General features: G+C 34.7%; 1 protein-coding gene across 7 annotated transcripts in view; it reads right to left on the bottom strand.

Annotated features, from left to right (window-relative positions):
* ATXN2 (ataxin 2) overlaps positions 1-17,536 on the bottom strand; it is a 107,955-nt gene that overhangs the window by 11,141 nt on the left and 79,278 nt on the right. For 4 of the 7 annotated variants that reach the window (XM_081283386.1, XM_081283387.1, XM_081283391.1 and 1 more), the window contains 7 exons: positions 16,813-17,117; positions 15,977-16,040; positions 15,170-15,322; positions 14,719-14,785; positions 5,271-5,455; positions 4,833-4,965; positions 989-1,042 (listed from right to left, as the gene is read on the bottom strand). In XM_081283386.1, the coding sequence (XP_081139512.1) occupies positions 989-1,042; positions 4,833-4,965; positions 5,271-5,455; positions 14,719-14,785; positions 15,170-15,322; positions 15,977-16,040; positions 16,813-17,117 (961 nt within the window). The remainder of the gene's footprint in view (positions 1-988; positions 1,043-4,832; positions 4,966-5,270; positions 5,456-14,718; positions 14,786-15,169; positions 15,323-15,976; positions 16,041-16,812; positions 17,118-17,536) is intronic. The other 3 variants (XM_081283388.1, XM_081283389.1, XM_081283390.1) reach the window with 3 other exon arrangements.

Here is a 17,536-nt window from a genome sequence, read left to right as displayed (position 1 = left end):
TTAATGAAAATTTAAGGTCAAAAATGCTTTTGAAATGCTAAGTCGGGCATTTAGTAGGGTCAGACATTGAGTCATTCCAAAATAATTCAAAATGTATTCCCTAACATAAGAATGTTAATCCTTATATCCTCTAGAATATGGTATTTCACTCAAAGGACATACTCTAATGGCATACATTTCTCAAGAATTTTTATTAATTAGTACCCTCCCTATTCAAATACCCAAGTCCATGACCTGCCTTATTATAAAAAAGTTGTCCTACAAATAGTGGAAAACCCACCTCACAAGTTCATTTCTGAAAGAGAGCCCTGCCAGACTTTCTTCACGCAGGAGCCACTGCTTCCCTTTGCACTGTGGGAGAGGAGACCTGAGCACAAGAGGCACCCGCTGCAAGATCTTGGTTTCCTTTTGAGTGAAGCTCCAGACACACATGAATGTATCTGCTACCTGAATATTTTAAACCTCCAATCATACAAAGATTCAAAGGACAGAAATGCTTCTCCCCTCGTTTTTCACCAACCCTATACAATTCTAAACTTTGGTAAGGGGCACAGGACATGACTTAGTGCCTAGTATGCATAAGGCTCGAGGCTCTGGGTTTAGTCTCCAGGATCTCAAAACACAAACATACAAAAAAAAAAAAAAATCCTGGTAAGAATAAATTTCTTCATAAGGATACTAAGAAATGACAAACAAAAACCAAGGGTTTTAAGTTTTGCTTGAACAAGGAAAATATTAGGCATTTCCCAAACAGTAACATGTTTGCTTGGTATGCAAAAATTTCTCAAACGACTCAATTTTTCATTAACTCCAGCTCTCTTAAGCTGGTTTCCTTTTTCAAAACTCTGAATTATTTACAGATATCATACCTTTAATGATTTTGTCTGGCACAAGGAAAATAATGTTCAACAAGTCTGCTCCCTTAACATGTATTCTTTAAAAAGTGTTTTACTGTACAATTAAAATTAGTATAAAAAACCCAACTCACTGGCAAAGTAGAAAGAAGGGCTTGTCTCCTTGTTGTATGGTAATTTGGGGCATGCTGAATTTGGGAAATAGAAAGGTAAATTAGCCTTTTAAGGTGTGCATTTTACTAAATTTCTGGAAAGGTTAACACAGTTAGTAATCTTTTTGTATTCATGCACAATTCATTTTTATTTTATAAGAAATGAGAGCACTTTTTGACACTGCTACAGAATTTTAAAAGTGGATTGAACCGGAAGACACTTTTCTTCTGAACTGAGATGTCAAGTTCCAAATGCTGACTTGCTTCAATGAAAGGAATAAAATGATTATCTGATATAAAACCATTATCTGATGAAAAGAGCATGGCATCTCTCTGAACAACCTTGATATAAATAAAATACCCAAATAAAACAATATTTGGCAAATTCAAAAGACACACAATTTTGTAAAATAGAAATGTAATTATAGGCATCTGGTGGTGGATTCAAAAATTTAGAAATGACACAACATGAAACTGTTATTATTTCTCATTAAAATATGTCCACATAAAGGGTGTGCTATGTCTGTATGTGTCTAAGTACATCTGGAAGGATGCATATCCAAAATAACAAATAGTTGTCAGGCAGAAGGATAATAGTATTTTTATTTATTTTTGTTAACTGTGTGTGTGTGTGTGCGCGCGAGTGCGCATATATATGTATTTTTTAACTTATCTGCATAAAACTACCAAAACAATCCAAAAGATTAAAGCTTTACTGTTACTGTTTCTGAAAGGTAAAGCCAGTGGTTTTATGAGCCAAACTGAGATGAATTAGAAGATTGGATGGGAGGAAACTCCTGAGGAGGGTAGAGGCAATGATCAAAGACTAAAGTCAAAGAGATGAGGGATGTAACAAAAGTCCTTAATGAGATAGCTAGAAAGCATACAAGTTTGGGCTGGGGTTGTGGCTCAGTGGTATAGCACTCGCTGGCATGTGTGAGGCCTGGGTTTGATTCTCAGCATCACATATAAAGAAAATAAATAAAGGTACTGTGTCATCTACAACTAAATACACACACACACACACACACACAAAAGCACAAGGTCAATGTTTTAGAATGTATTCATCTCCTAAGAATTTAAGTATTCAGTAATGTTAGCATATTTATAATATATCAAAATTTAAAAACATCCTACAGTCAATTCATGATCAGCTACATTCTCAAACCCTTTTGCTTCGACTATAACCATTAGTGAACAAAAAATTGTCACCAACATCTGAGTGCACAGTCTTATGATTGCAATGAAAAAAAAATTTAAATCTATATAGGACATAGCTTAAAAATAAAAATAATTCAGATAATTTAGTTCCTTCAGAAATATAAAATATACACTGTTCAGGGAGAGAAGTACAAAATTAGCTTTTCTATGCAACAATATTTGTTTTAGTTTAAAGCCACGTACTTAAAACTGTTCATATTTGGCAAAATTAGGCTTTAAAGGATCTAAAATAATTCAAATAAATTACTGACAATGTACCGAAGAACTTGCTTTAGCAGATTAACTTATGGGGCTTCTGAATGAAAAAACAAAGTAATTAATTTTCTAGTGTTCTTTTTAAGACTTGGAAGTACCCAACAAAGAACCTGTTTAACTAGAAACAATCATACCAATACATAGCCTTGCCACTACTCTGTCTCCTCATAGCATGAATCAATTAAATACAACCTGCATAAATTATAAACAAATAGTTCAGATTTGGTTGAGCAATCTTCTCCTGCCCTGAAAGAACTAGCTTTGATAACTACTTCATTTCAGCTTCCACTAGAAGTTACCTCTAGTGGTTTTGTTTTTGGCAATATTTCCTACTTAACCATACTTGAATGAACTTCTGGGTACAAGGTCAATTGCTTTTCCAAGGGAAATGTTCTTGGATGGTAGTTATAAAAATCATTAATGCCTCAAATATAGTATTTACCATACAGACTACTTCAAGCCAGTGAACATCCATCTAAAGATGAAGTTTATCTTGGCAGGGAGACAACACATTGGAAAGATTCTGTTCAACATCATAGCACTACCAAAATGTGGGTACAAAAGTAGCTGTTCTCTAAAAGCAATGGGGAATTTTGGCTCAAAATTTCAGATCTTGGGGCTGGGGTTGTGGCTTAGTGGTAGAGCGCTCACCTAGCATGAATGAGGCATTGGGTTCGATCCTCAGCACCACATAAATGTAAAATAAAGATATTGTGTCTACCTAAAACTTAAGAATAAATATTTTTTTAAAAAATCAGATCTTATTCCAAGGGGAATATGACAGAAAATAACAGGAAAGAATTTTTTTTTCTGTACTTTTTATGGTATGTTCATCAGAAATGTACAATCATAATGAACTTTTTACCTAAGCCTTTAGCAAATTGGAAAATTGCTTAAATGTATATAAATGTGAATTAAAACCAGCATGATAAATCAACAATGACTTTTCATACATGTATTTAGTCCTGGTTAAAACAAACACAAGTCAAGTGACAGGAGACCACAACCAAAATAACAAAATCAGTCTATCACTATATCTTTCAAATAAATTAGACAGGCTTCTTAAAACAAATGTTTTCCACAATATAATGATTACATAGTTTTTTATTTAAAATTCCTAATCCACAATAAAAATCTTCCAGTGATGTTGTAGGAAATTTAAGACCAGACTTATGTGTTTGATAGAAGTAAATGCCCAACTCCATGTTGAAGGAGCTAGCCTCCAGAAGGAAGCAAACACTTGGCTCATTAGCCTACACAATAGCATGACTGTCATTTCTTTTAAAAAAGGATGAAAGAGAAGGTATGAAAAGCCATCTCAAGAAGACGGTGTTTGCCAGAAATCTCTAAATTCAATTTTGCTTAGACTTATCCATTCAAGACATCAAAGTTAAAAAAAAAGTTCACATTCTTGGGCATTCACAAATTTTAAATATGTTTAAAAATAAAAAATAAAATCTCACATAGTTGTACGTAATAAATCTAAGTACTTAAAATTTTTTGAAATGCTAAGGGGGGCATGATAACACAGGAATTCTCAGAAACATTCCTAAACATTCAGAACACAACTAACAGCTTAATTAAGGTGGCAGTAATTCAAGGTGTATTTTGAAAAACATACTATAAGGCAATCCATTAATTCTCATACATACAAGTGGAAACTTTATTTAAAATTCTCAACACTGAAAAATGTTTTAGTGCTTTAGACAGTTGCTAAATTGACACAGACAAAGTTCTCAGGCCATAAAACTAAGATAGCTGGTTTTAAAAAATTATTCTTATATAATAAATACTGTTTAATTTTATAAAAATACTTCTCATTTATCAGTTTATACTGACTGTAAAGTGTCAATAACCTAAAAGAGATCTAATACTATACAATTTTGACTGCTTACAATAAAACATGATGCAGAAACATAGTACCATTACAGCAATAGCAATAAAAATATTTAATGCCAGTGACACAAAAATGAGAAGAGAAGGATGTTTTCAGCAGTACTTTTAAGCTTTTATGCACATTTTCTTGCATGCCTTGGGCAAGCTATACCAAATGATAACACTGACAAGGAAGATAAAGAAGAAATTTTCTTCTCAAAATTGTTTTGCTGTTAGTAGTATCATTACATTGTAGTTCAAAGAGGAGAGACATGGGAAGACAGAACAATTGCCAAGTACAGAAGTAAAAACTCTTTGCCAAGACTTAATACAGGGGAAGAAAAGGATTAATCTTTTTCTTCTTGACCTTCAATGTCATGAGGCCAGTTTATTTTTAAACAGAGAATGCCTTTACAGAGCTTTAAAACAAATTAAGAATAGTCACACACAGTGAAAAAGACAAAGTGCTTCCTACCGTACATCGCGTGTGTCTGCTCGTGAGCCCCATACTGGGTTGCGGAAGAAGATACTAAACTAGGCTGGGCATGTGCTGGTGGTGCCATCATTCTCGCGTTACCCTGTATTACAGGACTATAAACATGAGGATGCTGTGTTCAAACAAAGAAACAAAAAACATTAAAATATCAAAAGAGCCAAGCAGATTTTAGTTAATTTTTAACTCGATGATTCCTAGGTTTCCAGAAGCAACTGAAAATCCTATAGCCTTTTTGGCTATTTCCTTTAGAACTTACCCTGATCAGTAATGATTGAACATATATTAAAAAGGCCTCAAGTTCTTATTTATCTATTCTACCATAACAAAAAGCAAAACAATATAAAGGAAAATCACTTGACCATATTAAAAGTTAAAATTTAAAAATAGAAATTAAATTAAGAGGCCATACAACCTTACCTGAGACTGATAATGTGGCACATGCTGAACTAGTGGCTGATTTGGAAACTGCTGAGGACTATAGGCAACATACTGAGTGGAGTAAGCTGGTGGGGTGGCTACAATGGGTGGACCTGCTGCAGAGGCTGGGTGCATCATGGTGCTCTGATGATGCTGGTCTTGCCGCTGTTGGGGCATATTTGGTACTGTGGGGGAAAAAAATCCTCATTAAAGGAAAACAGTACCTCCTCCTTAGTAAAACGGCTACATTAACATACTACATATACTCACATCGTCTACAGGGCTCAGCACGATTGGACTCTCTTGCCCACCTCTCCAGCACTATCTCACACCACTCTTACCACCACTTCACTCACTCTGGGCTGTTTTCCTATTGCACATGCTATTCCTCAGTCTCATAAACACCAGTCCCTAACTTGCAGCTGGGAATGTCTGTGACTCATCCTTCAGGGGTCAGTCTGAAAATATCATCCTCAGTGAGATCCTCTATGACCACCATCAGACAGGACCTACCTCCTATAACAGACACAGCAGTATCAATGCCTTTTGCTTCACACCAAGTCTCAGGTAACGTGTTTATATCTACCACAAGACCTGGAGGCGTGTGTCTGCTCATGAGTCCCATACTGTCTGACATACCAAAATTAAGCCACCTTGCTAGGTTCATTTAAAAATAAAAGTATGACAAAAGAGCCAAAAGAGAGTCAACACCCATCACTGAATTCTCAATTTCTCCCTCTCTTTCAAACCCAGTATCATGCAGCACAATTAAATGACGGCTCTATTTAAAAAAAAATCCCTTTGTGTCTTATATTGTTCCATACAGATTTCCTTTCCCTTTAGCCCAAGTAAAGCTTTAGTTAAGAACTCAGATCAGGGCTGGGGTTGTTGCTTAGCGGTAGAATGCTTGCCTAGCACGTGCAAGGCCCTGGGTTGCATCCTCAGAACCACATAATAAATAAATAAAATAAAGGTAAACAAACAAGTTAGTTCAACTGGCATCTCTTTGTTGAGTTCTTTCTAGTTCACACAAGTGCTAGCTGCATCCTGTGTGCCTTTTCCTTCCATGTCTACATAGCACCTATGCTTGCCTGAGATCTAGTTCTGGTATGACATTAACCAAGCCATTCAAGGGAAGAAACTTTATGACCACTGCTTTTAAGGTATGCAACACGTTCATAAAATCATCAGAATTACACAAGTATCTTCAATTTCTCCAAAAAAATTTTAATTTTGTTTTGATTATTTAAAAATTTTGTCTTCATAATAAGTGTTGGCAAGGATGTGGGGGAAAAGGTACATGCATACATTGCTGGTTGGACTACAAAATGGTGCAGCCAATATGGAAAGCAATATGGAGATTCCTTGGAAATCTGGGAATGGAACCACCATTTGATCCAGCTATCCCTCTCCTCAGACTATACCCAAAGGATTTAAAAACAGCATACTACAGTGACACAGCCACATCAATGTTCATAGCAGCACAATTTACAACAGCTAAACTGTGGAGCCAACCTAGATGCCTTTCAGTGGATGAATGGATAAAAAAAAATGTGGTATATATACACAATGGAATTTTACTCAGCAATAAAAGAGAATAAAATCATGGCATTTGCAGGTAAATGGATGGCGCTGGAGAAGATAATGCTAAGTGAAATTAGCCAAACCCAAAACAAACAAATGTTTTCTCTGATATAAGGAGGCTGACTCATAGTGGGGTAGGGAGGGGGAACATGGGAGGGAGGGAAAGGGAGGCGGAAGGGGATTAGCAAGGATAGTGGAATGTGATGGACATCATTATCCAAAGTACATGTATGAAGACATGAATTGGGTGTCAACCTACTTTATAAACAGAGGTATGAAAAGTTTTCGTATATATGTATAAAAAGAATTGTAATAAAAAAAAAAAACCCAAAACAAAAACCAAAGTACATGTATGAAGAATTGGTATAAACATATATATATATATATATGTGTGTGTGTGTGTGTGTGTGTATATATATATATATAGATAGATCTTTATATACAAGGATATAAAAAATTGTGCTCTATATGTGTAATAAGAATTATAATGCATTCCACTGTCATGTATTTAAAAAAACTAAATCAATTAAAAAACTTTTGGTTAAACATTTAATGAATGTTGCTGAGATTTTATCTACTTGGGAAAGTGAACTTGAAAGCAGAAGCAAGCAATGGAGTAAAATATTTTCCTGAATTAATCTTGACGGTTCATTCTGAAAAGGCACCTTCTTCTTTTTTTTTTTAAAAAAAGAAAAAAAGCTTGGGCTGGGGATGTGGCTCAAGCGGTAGCGCGCTCGCCTCGCATGCATGCGGCCCGGGTTCAATCCTCAGCACCACATACAGATGGAGATGTTGTGTCCGCCGAGAACTAAAAATAAATATTAAAAATTCTCTCTCTCTTGGGGCTGGGGATGTGGCTCAAGTGGTGGCGCGCTCGCCTGGGATGCCTGCGGCCCGGGTTCGATCCTCAGCGCCACATACCAACAAAGATGTTGTGTCTGCCGAGAACTAAAAAAATAAATATTAAAAAATTCTCTCTCTCTCTCTCTCTCTCTCTCCTCTCACTCTTTCTTTAAAAAAAAAAATTCTCTCTCTCTCTCTCTCCTCACTCTTAAAAAAAAAAATAGAAAAAAAGAAAAAAACCTTAATTTTGGCAGAAGGAACACAAATAATTACTTCAATCAAACTCAATTATTTTGATCAAATGGAAGTTTGTCCAGTTAAGCTCAATAAATTAACCAGTTTACTACTGCTTTTGTTATCTGATTATTGCCTCCAGTCAAAAAGCTAGCTATTCAAACGTATTATTGTCTTCAAAGTTAAAAACTCCTATAATCTTTGTTACAGTGGTTTTGTTTTGTTTTTATTCCCCTTCCTAAACTGAATTTATGTTATTCTTAACTTAAATCAGGGTTCAGGTGGACACACTTTAACCTATAGTTCACAGGATACTCTCTCCCCCTCATATAAATAAATATTAACAGTGTCAGGGCTAAGAAATTCTGCTTTATGTTAATTAAGTCCTTGACTTTGGTATATTTTCAAACACCTCTCAACCTGTCTCACAGGTGTAAAAGGCAACTCTGCAGTTTATAGCAAGAGGGTAAAGAGATGGTTTATATAAAGACGATACTACCCTGTAGGAAAGATACACTTATACAATCCATAGTATATTTTAGAACCAAGTCCTTGCCTTTGCCTATTATTTCAAAGATACTAAAAACACCCTATCTAACTCCTCAAATGATTATAATTTAGTAAACTAGCAGGATATAAAATTAACATACAGACTTTCATAACAACTTAGAAGATGCAATGGTAGAGAATATCTTAGTTTATCTTAACAAAAAAGTTTATATCCGAGGCATAAACTGAAGAAATGCACAAAACCTTAAGAAGAAATGTTAAAATGCTCCTGAAGATAACAATTTGTTCTTGGATTCTCAACAGCATGAAGATATCAATTTTCTTCAAAGTTAACTAATAACTTTACAGTCATTCTAATAAAAATGGTAAATCCTAAATTAAAATTCATCAGTTGATACTATATAATACCCCAAATAAATAACAATAAAAAACTTAATTTTCACCTTCTGAGGATAATAATAAATCAACTCATTATATTGAAGATGGCCTTAAAAAGAGAAATGATAAGCATTTTAAGTTGACTTAAACTTAAAAGCTTAAGCTATGCCTCAAGGTAACCAAATAGTTTAGTGAGGTAAAGTTTTTATTTTGGTGGTTTTTTTTTTTTTTTTTTTTTTTGGTACTGGGGATAGAACCCAAGGGTGCTCTACCACTGAGCAATATCCCAGCCCTTTAATTTTTTTTTTTTAATTATAGAGGGACACAATACCTTTATTTTATTTATTTCTATGTAGTGCTGAGGATCAAACTCAGTGCCTCACATGTGCCAGGCAAGCACTCAACCACTGAGCCACAACCCCAGCCCATCATCTTAGCCCTTTTTATTTTGAGACAGGATCTTGCTCAGTTGCTAAGGCTGGCCTTACCACACTGGCTAAAGATTTTCTTTATAGAAATATTCCACCTAATTGAAAAAGGGATTAAAAGAAGACAATGTCACCATTTTGCAATCATTAATGAAATAATGCATCTAGGTCTACACAATGATCACCAATTACTGCTAAAACAAACAGGAAAGAGTTATGGAAAATGTTATCCTGGATAGATGAGGATTGTAAAAACTCACTGTTTACTCCTACTATTACAAAAAAGAAAGACAATGTTACATGACTCCTACTTAAAGAACATCCATCAGCCATCAAACAATCCAGATTTAACTATGACTTAACAGAAGAGAGTCTAGTAACTCCTACAGAATACTAATAGATGACACCATGCCTAGCATTGCTTCAGAATATTCCAGTGAAGCCAGGGTACAAATGACAGGGGTATGAATGAGACATGACTACCCAGAAGCTGTTAATGTCTTAAAATTTTCTTAAAAAAAAAAAAAAAAAAAAAAAAATATATATATATATATATATATATATATATATATATATATGGCTGGGGTTGTGGCTCAGAGGTACAGCACTTGCCTACCTAGCCCATGTGAGGCACTCAGTTCGATCCTTAGCACCATATAAAAATAAATAATATAAAAGCAATCTGTCCATTTACAACCACAAAAAAATTTTTAAAATACACACGCCCACAAAAAAAAAAAAAACAAACAAACAAACAAACAAAAAAACCAGCCAGGCACTTATAATCCCCAAAGATCAGGAGGCTGAAGCAGGAGGATCAGGAGTTCAAAGGCAGTCTTGGCAACTTAGGGAGGTCCTAAGCATCTCGGCAAGACTCTGTCTCAAAAGAAAATATAAAAGGGCTGGGGATGTGGCTCAGTGGTTAAATGCCCCTGGATTAAATCCCCAGTATTTTTTTTAAATATTTATGTTTTAGTTGTAGTTGACAATACCTTTATTTTATTTATTTTTATGTGGTGTTGAGAATCGAACCCAGGGCCTCCCATGTGCTAGGCGAACGCTCTGCTGCTGAGCCACAACCCCAGTATTTAAAAAAAAAAAAAAAAAAAACCCAAACCCACAAACAAAACTTGAAAAACTGCAAATTAGGAATAGATCCACATCCAACCCTTGCTTAACAATGAAAGACAATGTTTTACTCCTGAGAATGGGAACATGGCAAGATGATAGTATTTGTTAGTATCCTAGAAACCTCTCTAGTACAGTATAAGAAACAGACACAGCAACTGAATAATTGTGAAAGTCTAAAAAGCATTATTAATATTACAATGTGGCAAGACATAAAGTCAAGATTTAAATGCCAAATGCTTCTCTATGTCTAAAAAACAAAGATTTAAAAAACATCATTCAAAATGGCATAAAAATATATAAAAGTAAATTTAAGAAAGCATGTACATGGGGATGTGGCTCAAGCGGTAGCGCGCTCGCCTGGCGTGCGTGCGGCCCGGGTTCGATCCTCAGCACCACAAAGATGTTGTGTCCGCCAAAAAAAACTAAAAAATAAATATTAAAAATTCTCTCTCTCTCTCACCTCTCTCTTTAAAAAAAAAAAAGAAAGAAAGCATGTACAAAATTGATATAATGAAAACTACAAACAGTAGCAAACTGAAGACCTAAGTAAATGGAGAGATATAATTATTTATCATAAATTGAAAATTATATTATACAATCAGTGAAGAATCCACATTAAAATAATTCAATGCATAATCCCAAACTGACCACAAAAACTTAATGGAAATGCAAAGAATGTATGTAAAATTATCAAAACAATTTTGACAAAGAAGAATAAATATGAGGAACTTACATGAACTGATTTTTAGATTTATTATAAAATAACAGTAAAGTGTGTATAGCATGAGGGTAGATATAAAGATCAAAGTGACAAAACAGGGGGCTGGAGCTTTGGCTCAGGGGTAGAAAACTTGCCTGGCATGTGTGAAGCCCTGGGTTCGATCCTCAGCACCGCATATAAATAAATAAAATAAAAGATCCATTGACAACTAAGAAATATTTTTTAAAATAAATAAATTAAAAAATACAGTGACAAAACAGTTCACAAATGAGAACCACACACAGATGGGTCAACTGAAAGATGCCAAAGAGATCAGACAAGAAAAACAGGCTGGATCTAAATACAGGGAAAAGGAGAACTCGGGCTAAGGTTGTGGCTCAGTGGTAGAGCGTTTGCCTAGCATGCACTGGGTTGGATCTCCAGCACCACATTTAAAAAAAAAAAAAAATTATAAAAATAAAGGAATTTGTCCATCTACAACTAAAAAAATAAAGAAGAAGAACAACAACAACTCCACCTTTATTTCATCTCCTACACAAAAATCAACCATATGGGGCTGGGTATAGAGCTCAGTTGATGGAGCATTTGCACAAAAAGCAGAAGCTTTAGGAAAAAACTTGATAAAGGGACCTCATCAAAATTAGTAAGACTGGTTCTTCAAAAAAAAAAAAAAAAACTAGTCAAGTGCAAACCATAGACTGGGAGAAAATATTCACAATACCTATATTCAATAAGGACCTGTAACTAGAATATAAAAGTAATGTTAATAGGGGCAAGAGGAAAGGGAGAAGTTCTGGGGAGTGATATTGACCAAATCAAACTGTTATACTGTGTGTGTGTACAAATATGTAACAAATCCCATAATGATGTACAACTATATTAATAAAAAATGTAAAAATAAAAAGTTACTTAAAATTCGTAAGAAAACTCAAAATTTTATAAGGATAAAAGATTTTAACAATTAATTTTTTAAAAAGCTGATAAATATCCAAAAATCACATGAAAAGAAGCTCATCATCAGTCATAATCAGGGAAATGCATGTTAAAAATCACAATGAGAATCTGTAACATACCCAACAGGCTGGTTAAAATTAGAGATGGACAATACTGAGTACTGGCAAAGATGTAGAGCAAAACAAATTTGATCACTCAAATGTAACAAGATACAACTACTTTGGAAAAAATTTTTGTTTTGTTTTGTTAATTGCTAGTTAATTGAAATAGGTATTTAACCATACCTTGACAATTTCAATTCTAGGTATTTGACCAAGAGAAGTGGACACAAAAATGCACACAAATGTGCATAACAGTTTTCTTCAAAATAGCAAAAGCTGACAATCACACAAATGCCTACTAATTGCTAATGGGTAAATTGTGGCATAATCATAAAATGCAATGCTATTCAAGAACAAAAAGGAACAGACAGACATTAAGTGATTACATGAAATAATCTCAAATTGCTATGCTATTTAAGCCAGACTCTCCAAAACTATACACGACATAGCTCCATTTTTTTAAAACAATCTAGAAGGGACAAACCTAATCTACAGTAAAAGCAAGCAGATCAATAGTTACCCAGAGCTCAAGGGAAGTAAGTATGGTTTGACGGAAAAGGGGCATGAGGAACAATGTTTGAACATTTTGATTGATGACACTATTACATAAATAAATACATTTGTCAAAATTTATGTAAACACAAAGCCAGATTCAGTGGTGCATGAGCTACTTCAGAGGTTGAAGCAAGAGGATGGAAGTTCCAGGACAGCCTGGCCAACTTGAGATCCTGTCTCAAAAAGTAATCAGGGCTGGGGATGTAGCACAGTGGCAGAGCTCCTCTAGGGTCAATCCCCCACACTACCAAAAAAAAAAAAAAAAAAAAAAAAAAAAAAAAAATTACAGAATCAAACTGGTTTAAAAGTTTTTTTTTTTTTTTTTTTAAAGAAAGCCACTTAGAACAAGCTTAATAATATACTTCAATGACTTTTTAAATTTTTTAATATACATATATTTTTTAGTTGTAGGTGGACACATAATATCTTTTATTTCATTTTTACGTGGTGCTGAGGATCAAACTCAGTGCCTCATGCATGCTAGGCGAGCACTCTACCACGGAGCCACAACCCCAGCCCCACTTCGATGACTTTAAAAAAAAAAAAAAAAAACTCATAGGAAGAAATTTTTGCAAGTTCAGCTTATGTGAATACAGGAAATAAATTTAACTGTACAAGAAAAAAACTGATAACTGTACAAGAAAAAAACTGATAAGATGGACTCCAAAATTTAAAACTACTGCTCTTTCAAAGATACTTAAAGAAACATTAAATTGGACTGTGAGAATATACAATGAAAAATATATATGACAAAGGACTTGGATCCATCCAAATTTATATTTCAGTAAAATAAACAGACTCAGCCAGGTGTGTGGTTATACACTGTATCCTCAGCTATTCCAGAAACTGGGGCAGAAAGATTACAAGTTGGAGGCCAACCTCCCAAGTTTAGACAGACTCTATCCAAAATAAAAAATATAAAGGGATGGGGATAAACATCAGTGGTACCTATGTCCCCAGTACTACCAAAACAAAGATAGTAAAAACCAAATTCAATTGGATTTAATTATTTACCCATCAAGCTGTTGACATGATCACTTAGCAACTTTAGAAGACAGTAGTTGGAAGTAATAGGGATAACAAATCTTTAGTCTAAAAATATTTTTTAGTAAAACAGATATAAAGGAAAATATATACTCCAGGACAGTTCCCAGTGATCTGAGACTTGGTATTCAGCACCCCCCCTCTCTTTCCTCCTGCTACATATACTGCACCAAGATTGCTGTGTGTGACCAACAGCAGATAGCAGAGCTGATGTTATTGTCACTGTCAAGAAACTGTTTCAGTTGCAGTTCAGGACTGTTTTTCCCTGAACACTCACTGTAGGAGAAGCCAGCTGACATGTCCAATGCTATAGAAAAGTACATGTAACAAGAAACCTAATGCAAACAACTATGAATATGGATGCAGATCCTTTAGCTCCAGTTGAGGGTTACTTTAGACAACGGCAGACCTACTTAACCTAACCATCATTTCTGTAACTTCCACGAGACCCCAAGGCAGAACCATCCAGCTAACCTGTTACTGGAATCCTAATCTTCAGAAACTGGGTGAAATGATGTTTGTAGTTTAAGGCAGCTAAGAATTGTGATAATTCTGCAACAGATAATAACAAGTCTAAAATACTAGTGTATACAACCAGATTATATCACTCATTTTAAAGATGAGGAAACATACCTCTAATAGGATTCTGATATTGGTTTTTGATGTGAGGTGCACTTTGCTTCAAAAGAAATTCTGGACTTTGGGGGAATTAAATGTCAATTTAAAATATGGTCAGCAGTCTAATTCTAGCAAACCTTTTTCAAATTTACATTTGAGATTTCAGGTTGCACTTACCATTTCCTTTTTCATAATAATTCATCTGAATACTTTAACACTGGCCATCAAAGGTCAATGCACAGTCCAATCAAAAGTCTAAGCTGAACTCTGAATATTCATTATAAACTAAATCACTTAATTCATGCAGCATGCAGACTACAAGCAAACACAGACACAATTATTCTCACCTTTACCTGCTCTATATGTCTTGGCTTGATTCACTGGCATGGGCGTCATAGGTATTGGGTATAAAGGCTTGAGGAATTAAAAAAAAAAATCATTAGGCTCCTATGATAAGAATGTATTCTACCACTCTTGGTTTTATCTTGCTAGAGATAAAGTTTACTGATTCTCTTATGAGTCATTTAAAAATGAAAACATATCCACAAGCTAATAGGATAAATTCCAAACTAATCTAAGCCATTTTTCTCACCAGAAAATCTAAACCATTTTTCTCACCAGAAAACAGTCTCTGATTCAGGTCCTTACACTAACAACACACCAAACAACTCATGCTTCCTCCCTCTTTCAAGTACTTCTGTATGCCACCATGCCTCAGGTCACTACAAATCTAAAGACTGCTTGTGTTAAAAACAAACAAGTAGCATAGCCACGTGAACATCAAATGCTATGACTTACTTGCACACCTGGGCTCACTGGGACTGGATACATCATATTTGGTGCAAAACAAACAGGCTGAGTATAAACTGGAGTTGGCTGTTGGTGACCCACCATAGATGGGCTAGGTTGTGCTTGAGGTCGAGGAGAAGTTGGGGTTGTAGAAGGCTTTGGCTATAGAAGCAAAAATAAAATTTAACTATTTCAAGTTGAAAACTCAACTATTATCACAATTTGAGAATGCTTGTCCTAATTACTATAATTTTCATCCACACTTAACTATTATTTTTATCAGGAGGATAAAAAAAAACAAAACAAAAATAAAAACCAGTCTAGCATACACGAAAGCCCTCTGTTTGACTCCCAACACTGCAAAACAAACAAAATTGGGGATGGAGATGTAACTCAGTGGCAAAAAACTTGCCTACTGTGTGGAAGGCCCTGGGTTCTATCACCAGCACTACAAAAGCAAAAGCAAAAAAAACACATAACACACAGAAAACAACTGTTTGAAACAAAAGAAAAAAAATGCTTTTGTAGAAAGCTAAAGTAAATTTTTGTGAATATCATAATACATAGCAGTACTAATTTTGTAAGAATCCAGAGAAAGTGATTTTAAATTTTTTTAAAATTTCCTTTTGTTAATACTAAAAAAAAAATTCATATTAGTAACCATTAGAAGAAAAAAAGTTGTTTTCGCATGCTATATGGAACTTAGATGGCTGCTATGGGAGAAAGACTACCACTAATCATATTAATTGTAATAAATCATAATAAGTTAATTATTTTCTGAGACTAGGTTAACCTCAAAGAAATTAATAAACTTACCTGAGAAAAGGAGCGAGGGTTGAACTCCTTTGCATTGGGATTCAATGTTGATTTCCTAACTTGCCTAAACCAAAAAAAATATACAGGCCAATGAAATCTGCAAGGAATTTATGTTTCTCTAAATCTTCCACATGTCTCTGACAATATTTTTTTTAAAAAACTGCTGAACATAAATCAGATTTAAACAATTCTCACTAGGAGACTATTAATCTTCTTTGTTAAAATACACACACACATTACATATCCCTTTATCCAAACTGACCATAAGCGTTATTATCATTATTACTACTGCTATTATTTTTTATAGGGATTGAACCCCAGGATGCTTTGACACTGAGCTACATGCTCAACCCTTTTTATTTTTTACTTTGAAACCAGGTTTCACTGAGTTGCTGAGACTGGCCATAAACTTATATCCTTTTGTCTCAGCCTCCTGACTCAGTGGGATTACAGACACACATGCTGTTGTGGCTGGTTACAAAGGCAGATTATGTTTTTAAAAGTAATTTATGACTGATTTTCTCAAAGACAATTAAAATACTGGAGCTGAAAAGATAGTAACCCTTATAAAATATCCTTGAAAATAATGTTTAATATACCAATTCTATAGTATTCAGTAACTTTTACATGACATATGTTGGGAATAATCGTGGCTTTAACAGAAATTTTTAACTCAAGAATAATCGGTCCCCCAAATTAATGAGTTGTATATCAAAAGTTCATTTATAATGTGGTTGTGTGGAACCCAAAACACAAAATCAGTGGTGGTTAGAGTCTGAGGCTAGCGCATAAAGTAATTTGACTAACAGGAAGTACCAAATTCCTGGTTTACTCACTCAGCTGCATCTTTCTTCTCCTCTTTATCATCCTTCTCTTGTTTACATGCTGGGCTAGAAGTCTGCACCCCTTGGGATGTAACCTCAGGTCCCCTCTTGTGCTCAGTGTTACTAAGTATTGAAGGGGAGATACTGGGACTGTTTGGCTTGCTGCTGCCACTGGTGCAGTTGCTGCTGCTATTTTCAATGAAAGAATCCTTAGCACTTGGTTCAATTTTGTCTTTGATCACATCTCTTGATTTTTCTCCATCTCTATTTTTGTTTAGTAGTTGATCCATAGATTCAGAAGTAGAACTTGGCTGTAACTAAAAAAAGAAAATAATTATACTTAAATATTTTAAGTAATTCTAGTAACCTATTTTCTCCCCCAAAGTACAAATGAAGTGGGCATGAACTGTTTTGAATAAAATTCTCCCCCAATTTTCAGAATAACGTTGTTATAAGGCAACAATAAAAGAAATGTCTACACAACACAACCATCAGAATACTCAAAACATTCTACCCTCAGGTATGGGCCTGAGAGATGAAGAAAATGTTGCTAGCATATCACCTATATTTTGGTAATAAGAATTAACATGCATGAAGTGAATACTATGTGCCAGGCTCTATGCTAAACACTTCACTGGCAGTATCTCATTTAGATAATATGCCCCAATGTTATACATATGGCATATGGGGGTCAAGATTCAAACCCAGGTCTATTTACCTCAAATGCCCACGCTAC

The sequence above is a fragment of the Spermophilus citellus genome, assembly GCF_964194105.1.
Source record: "Spermophilus citellus genome assembly, chromosome: 3".
In the NCBI taxonomy this organism is placed as follows: Eukaryota; Metazoa; Chordata; class Mammalia; order Rodentia; family Sciuridae; genus Spermophilus; species Spermophilus citellus.
This window is presented reverse-complemented; position numbering and strand designations above follow the sequence as displayed.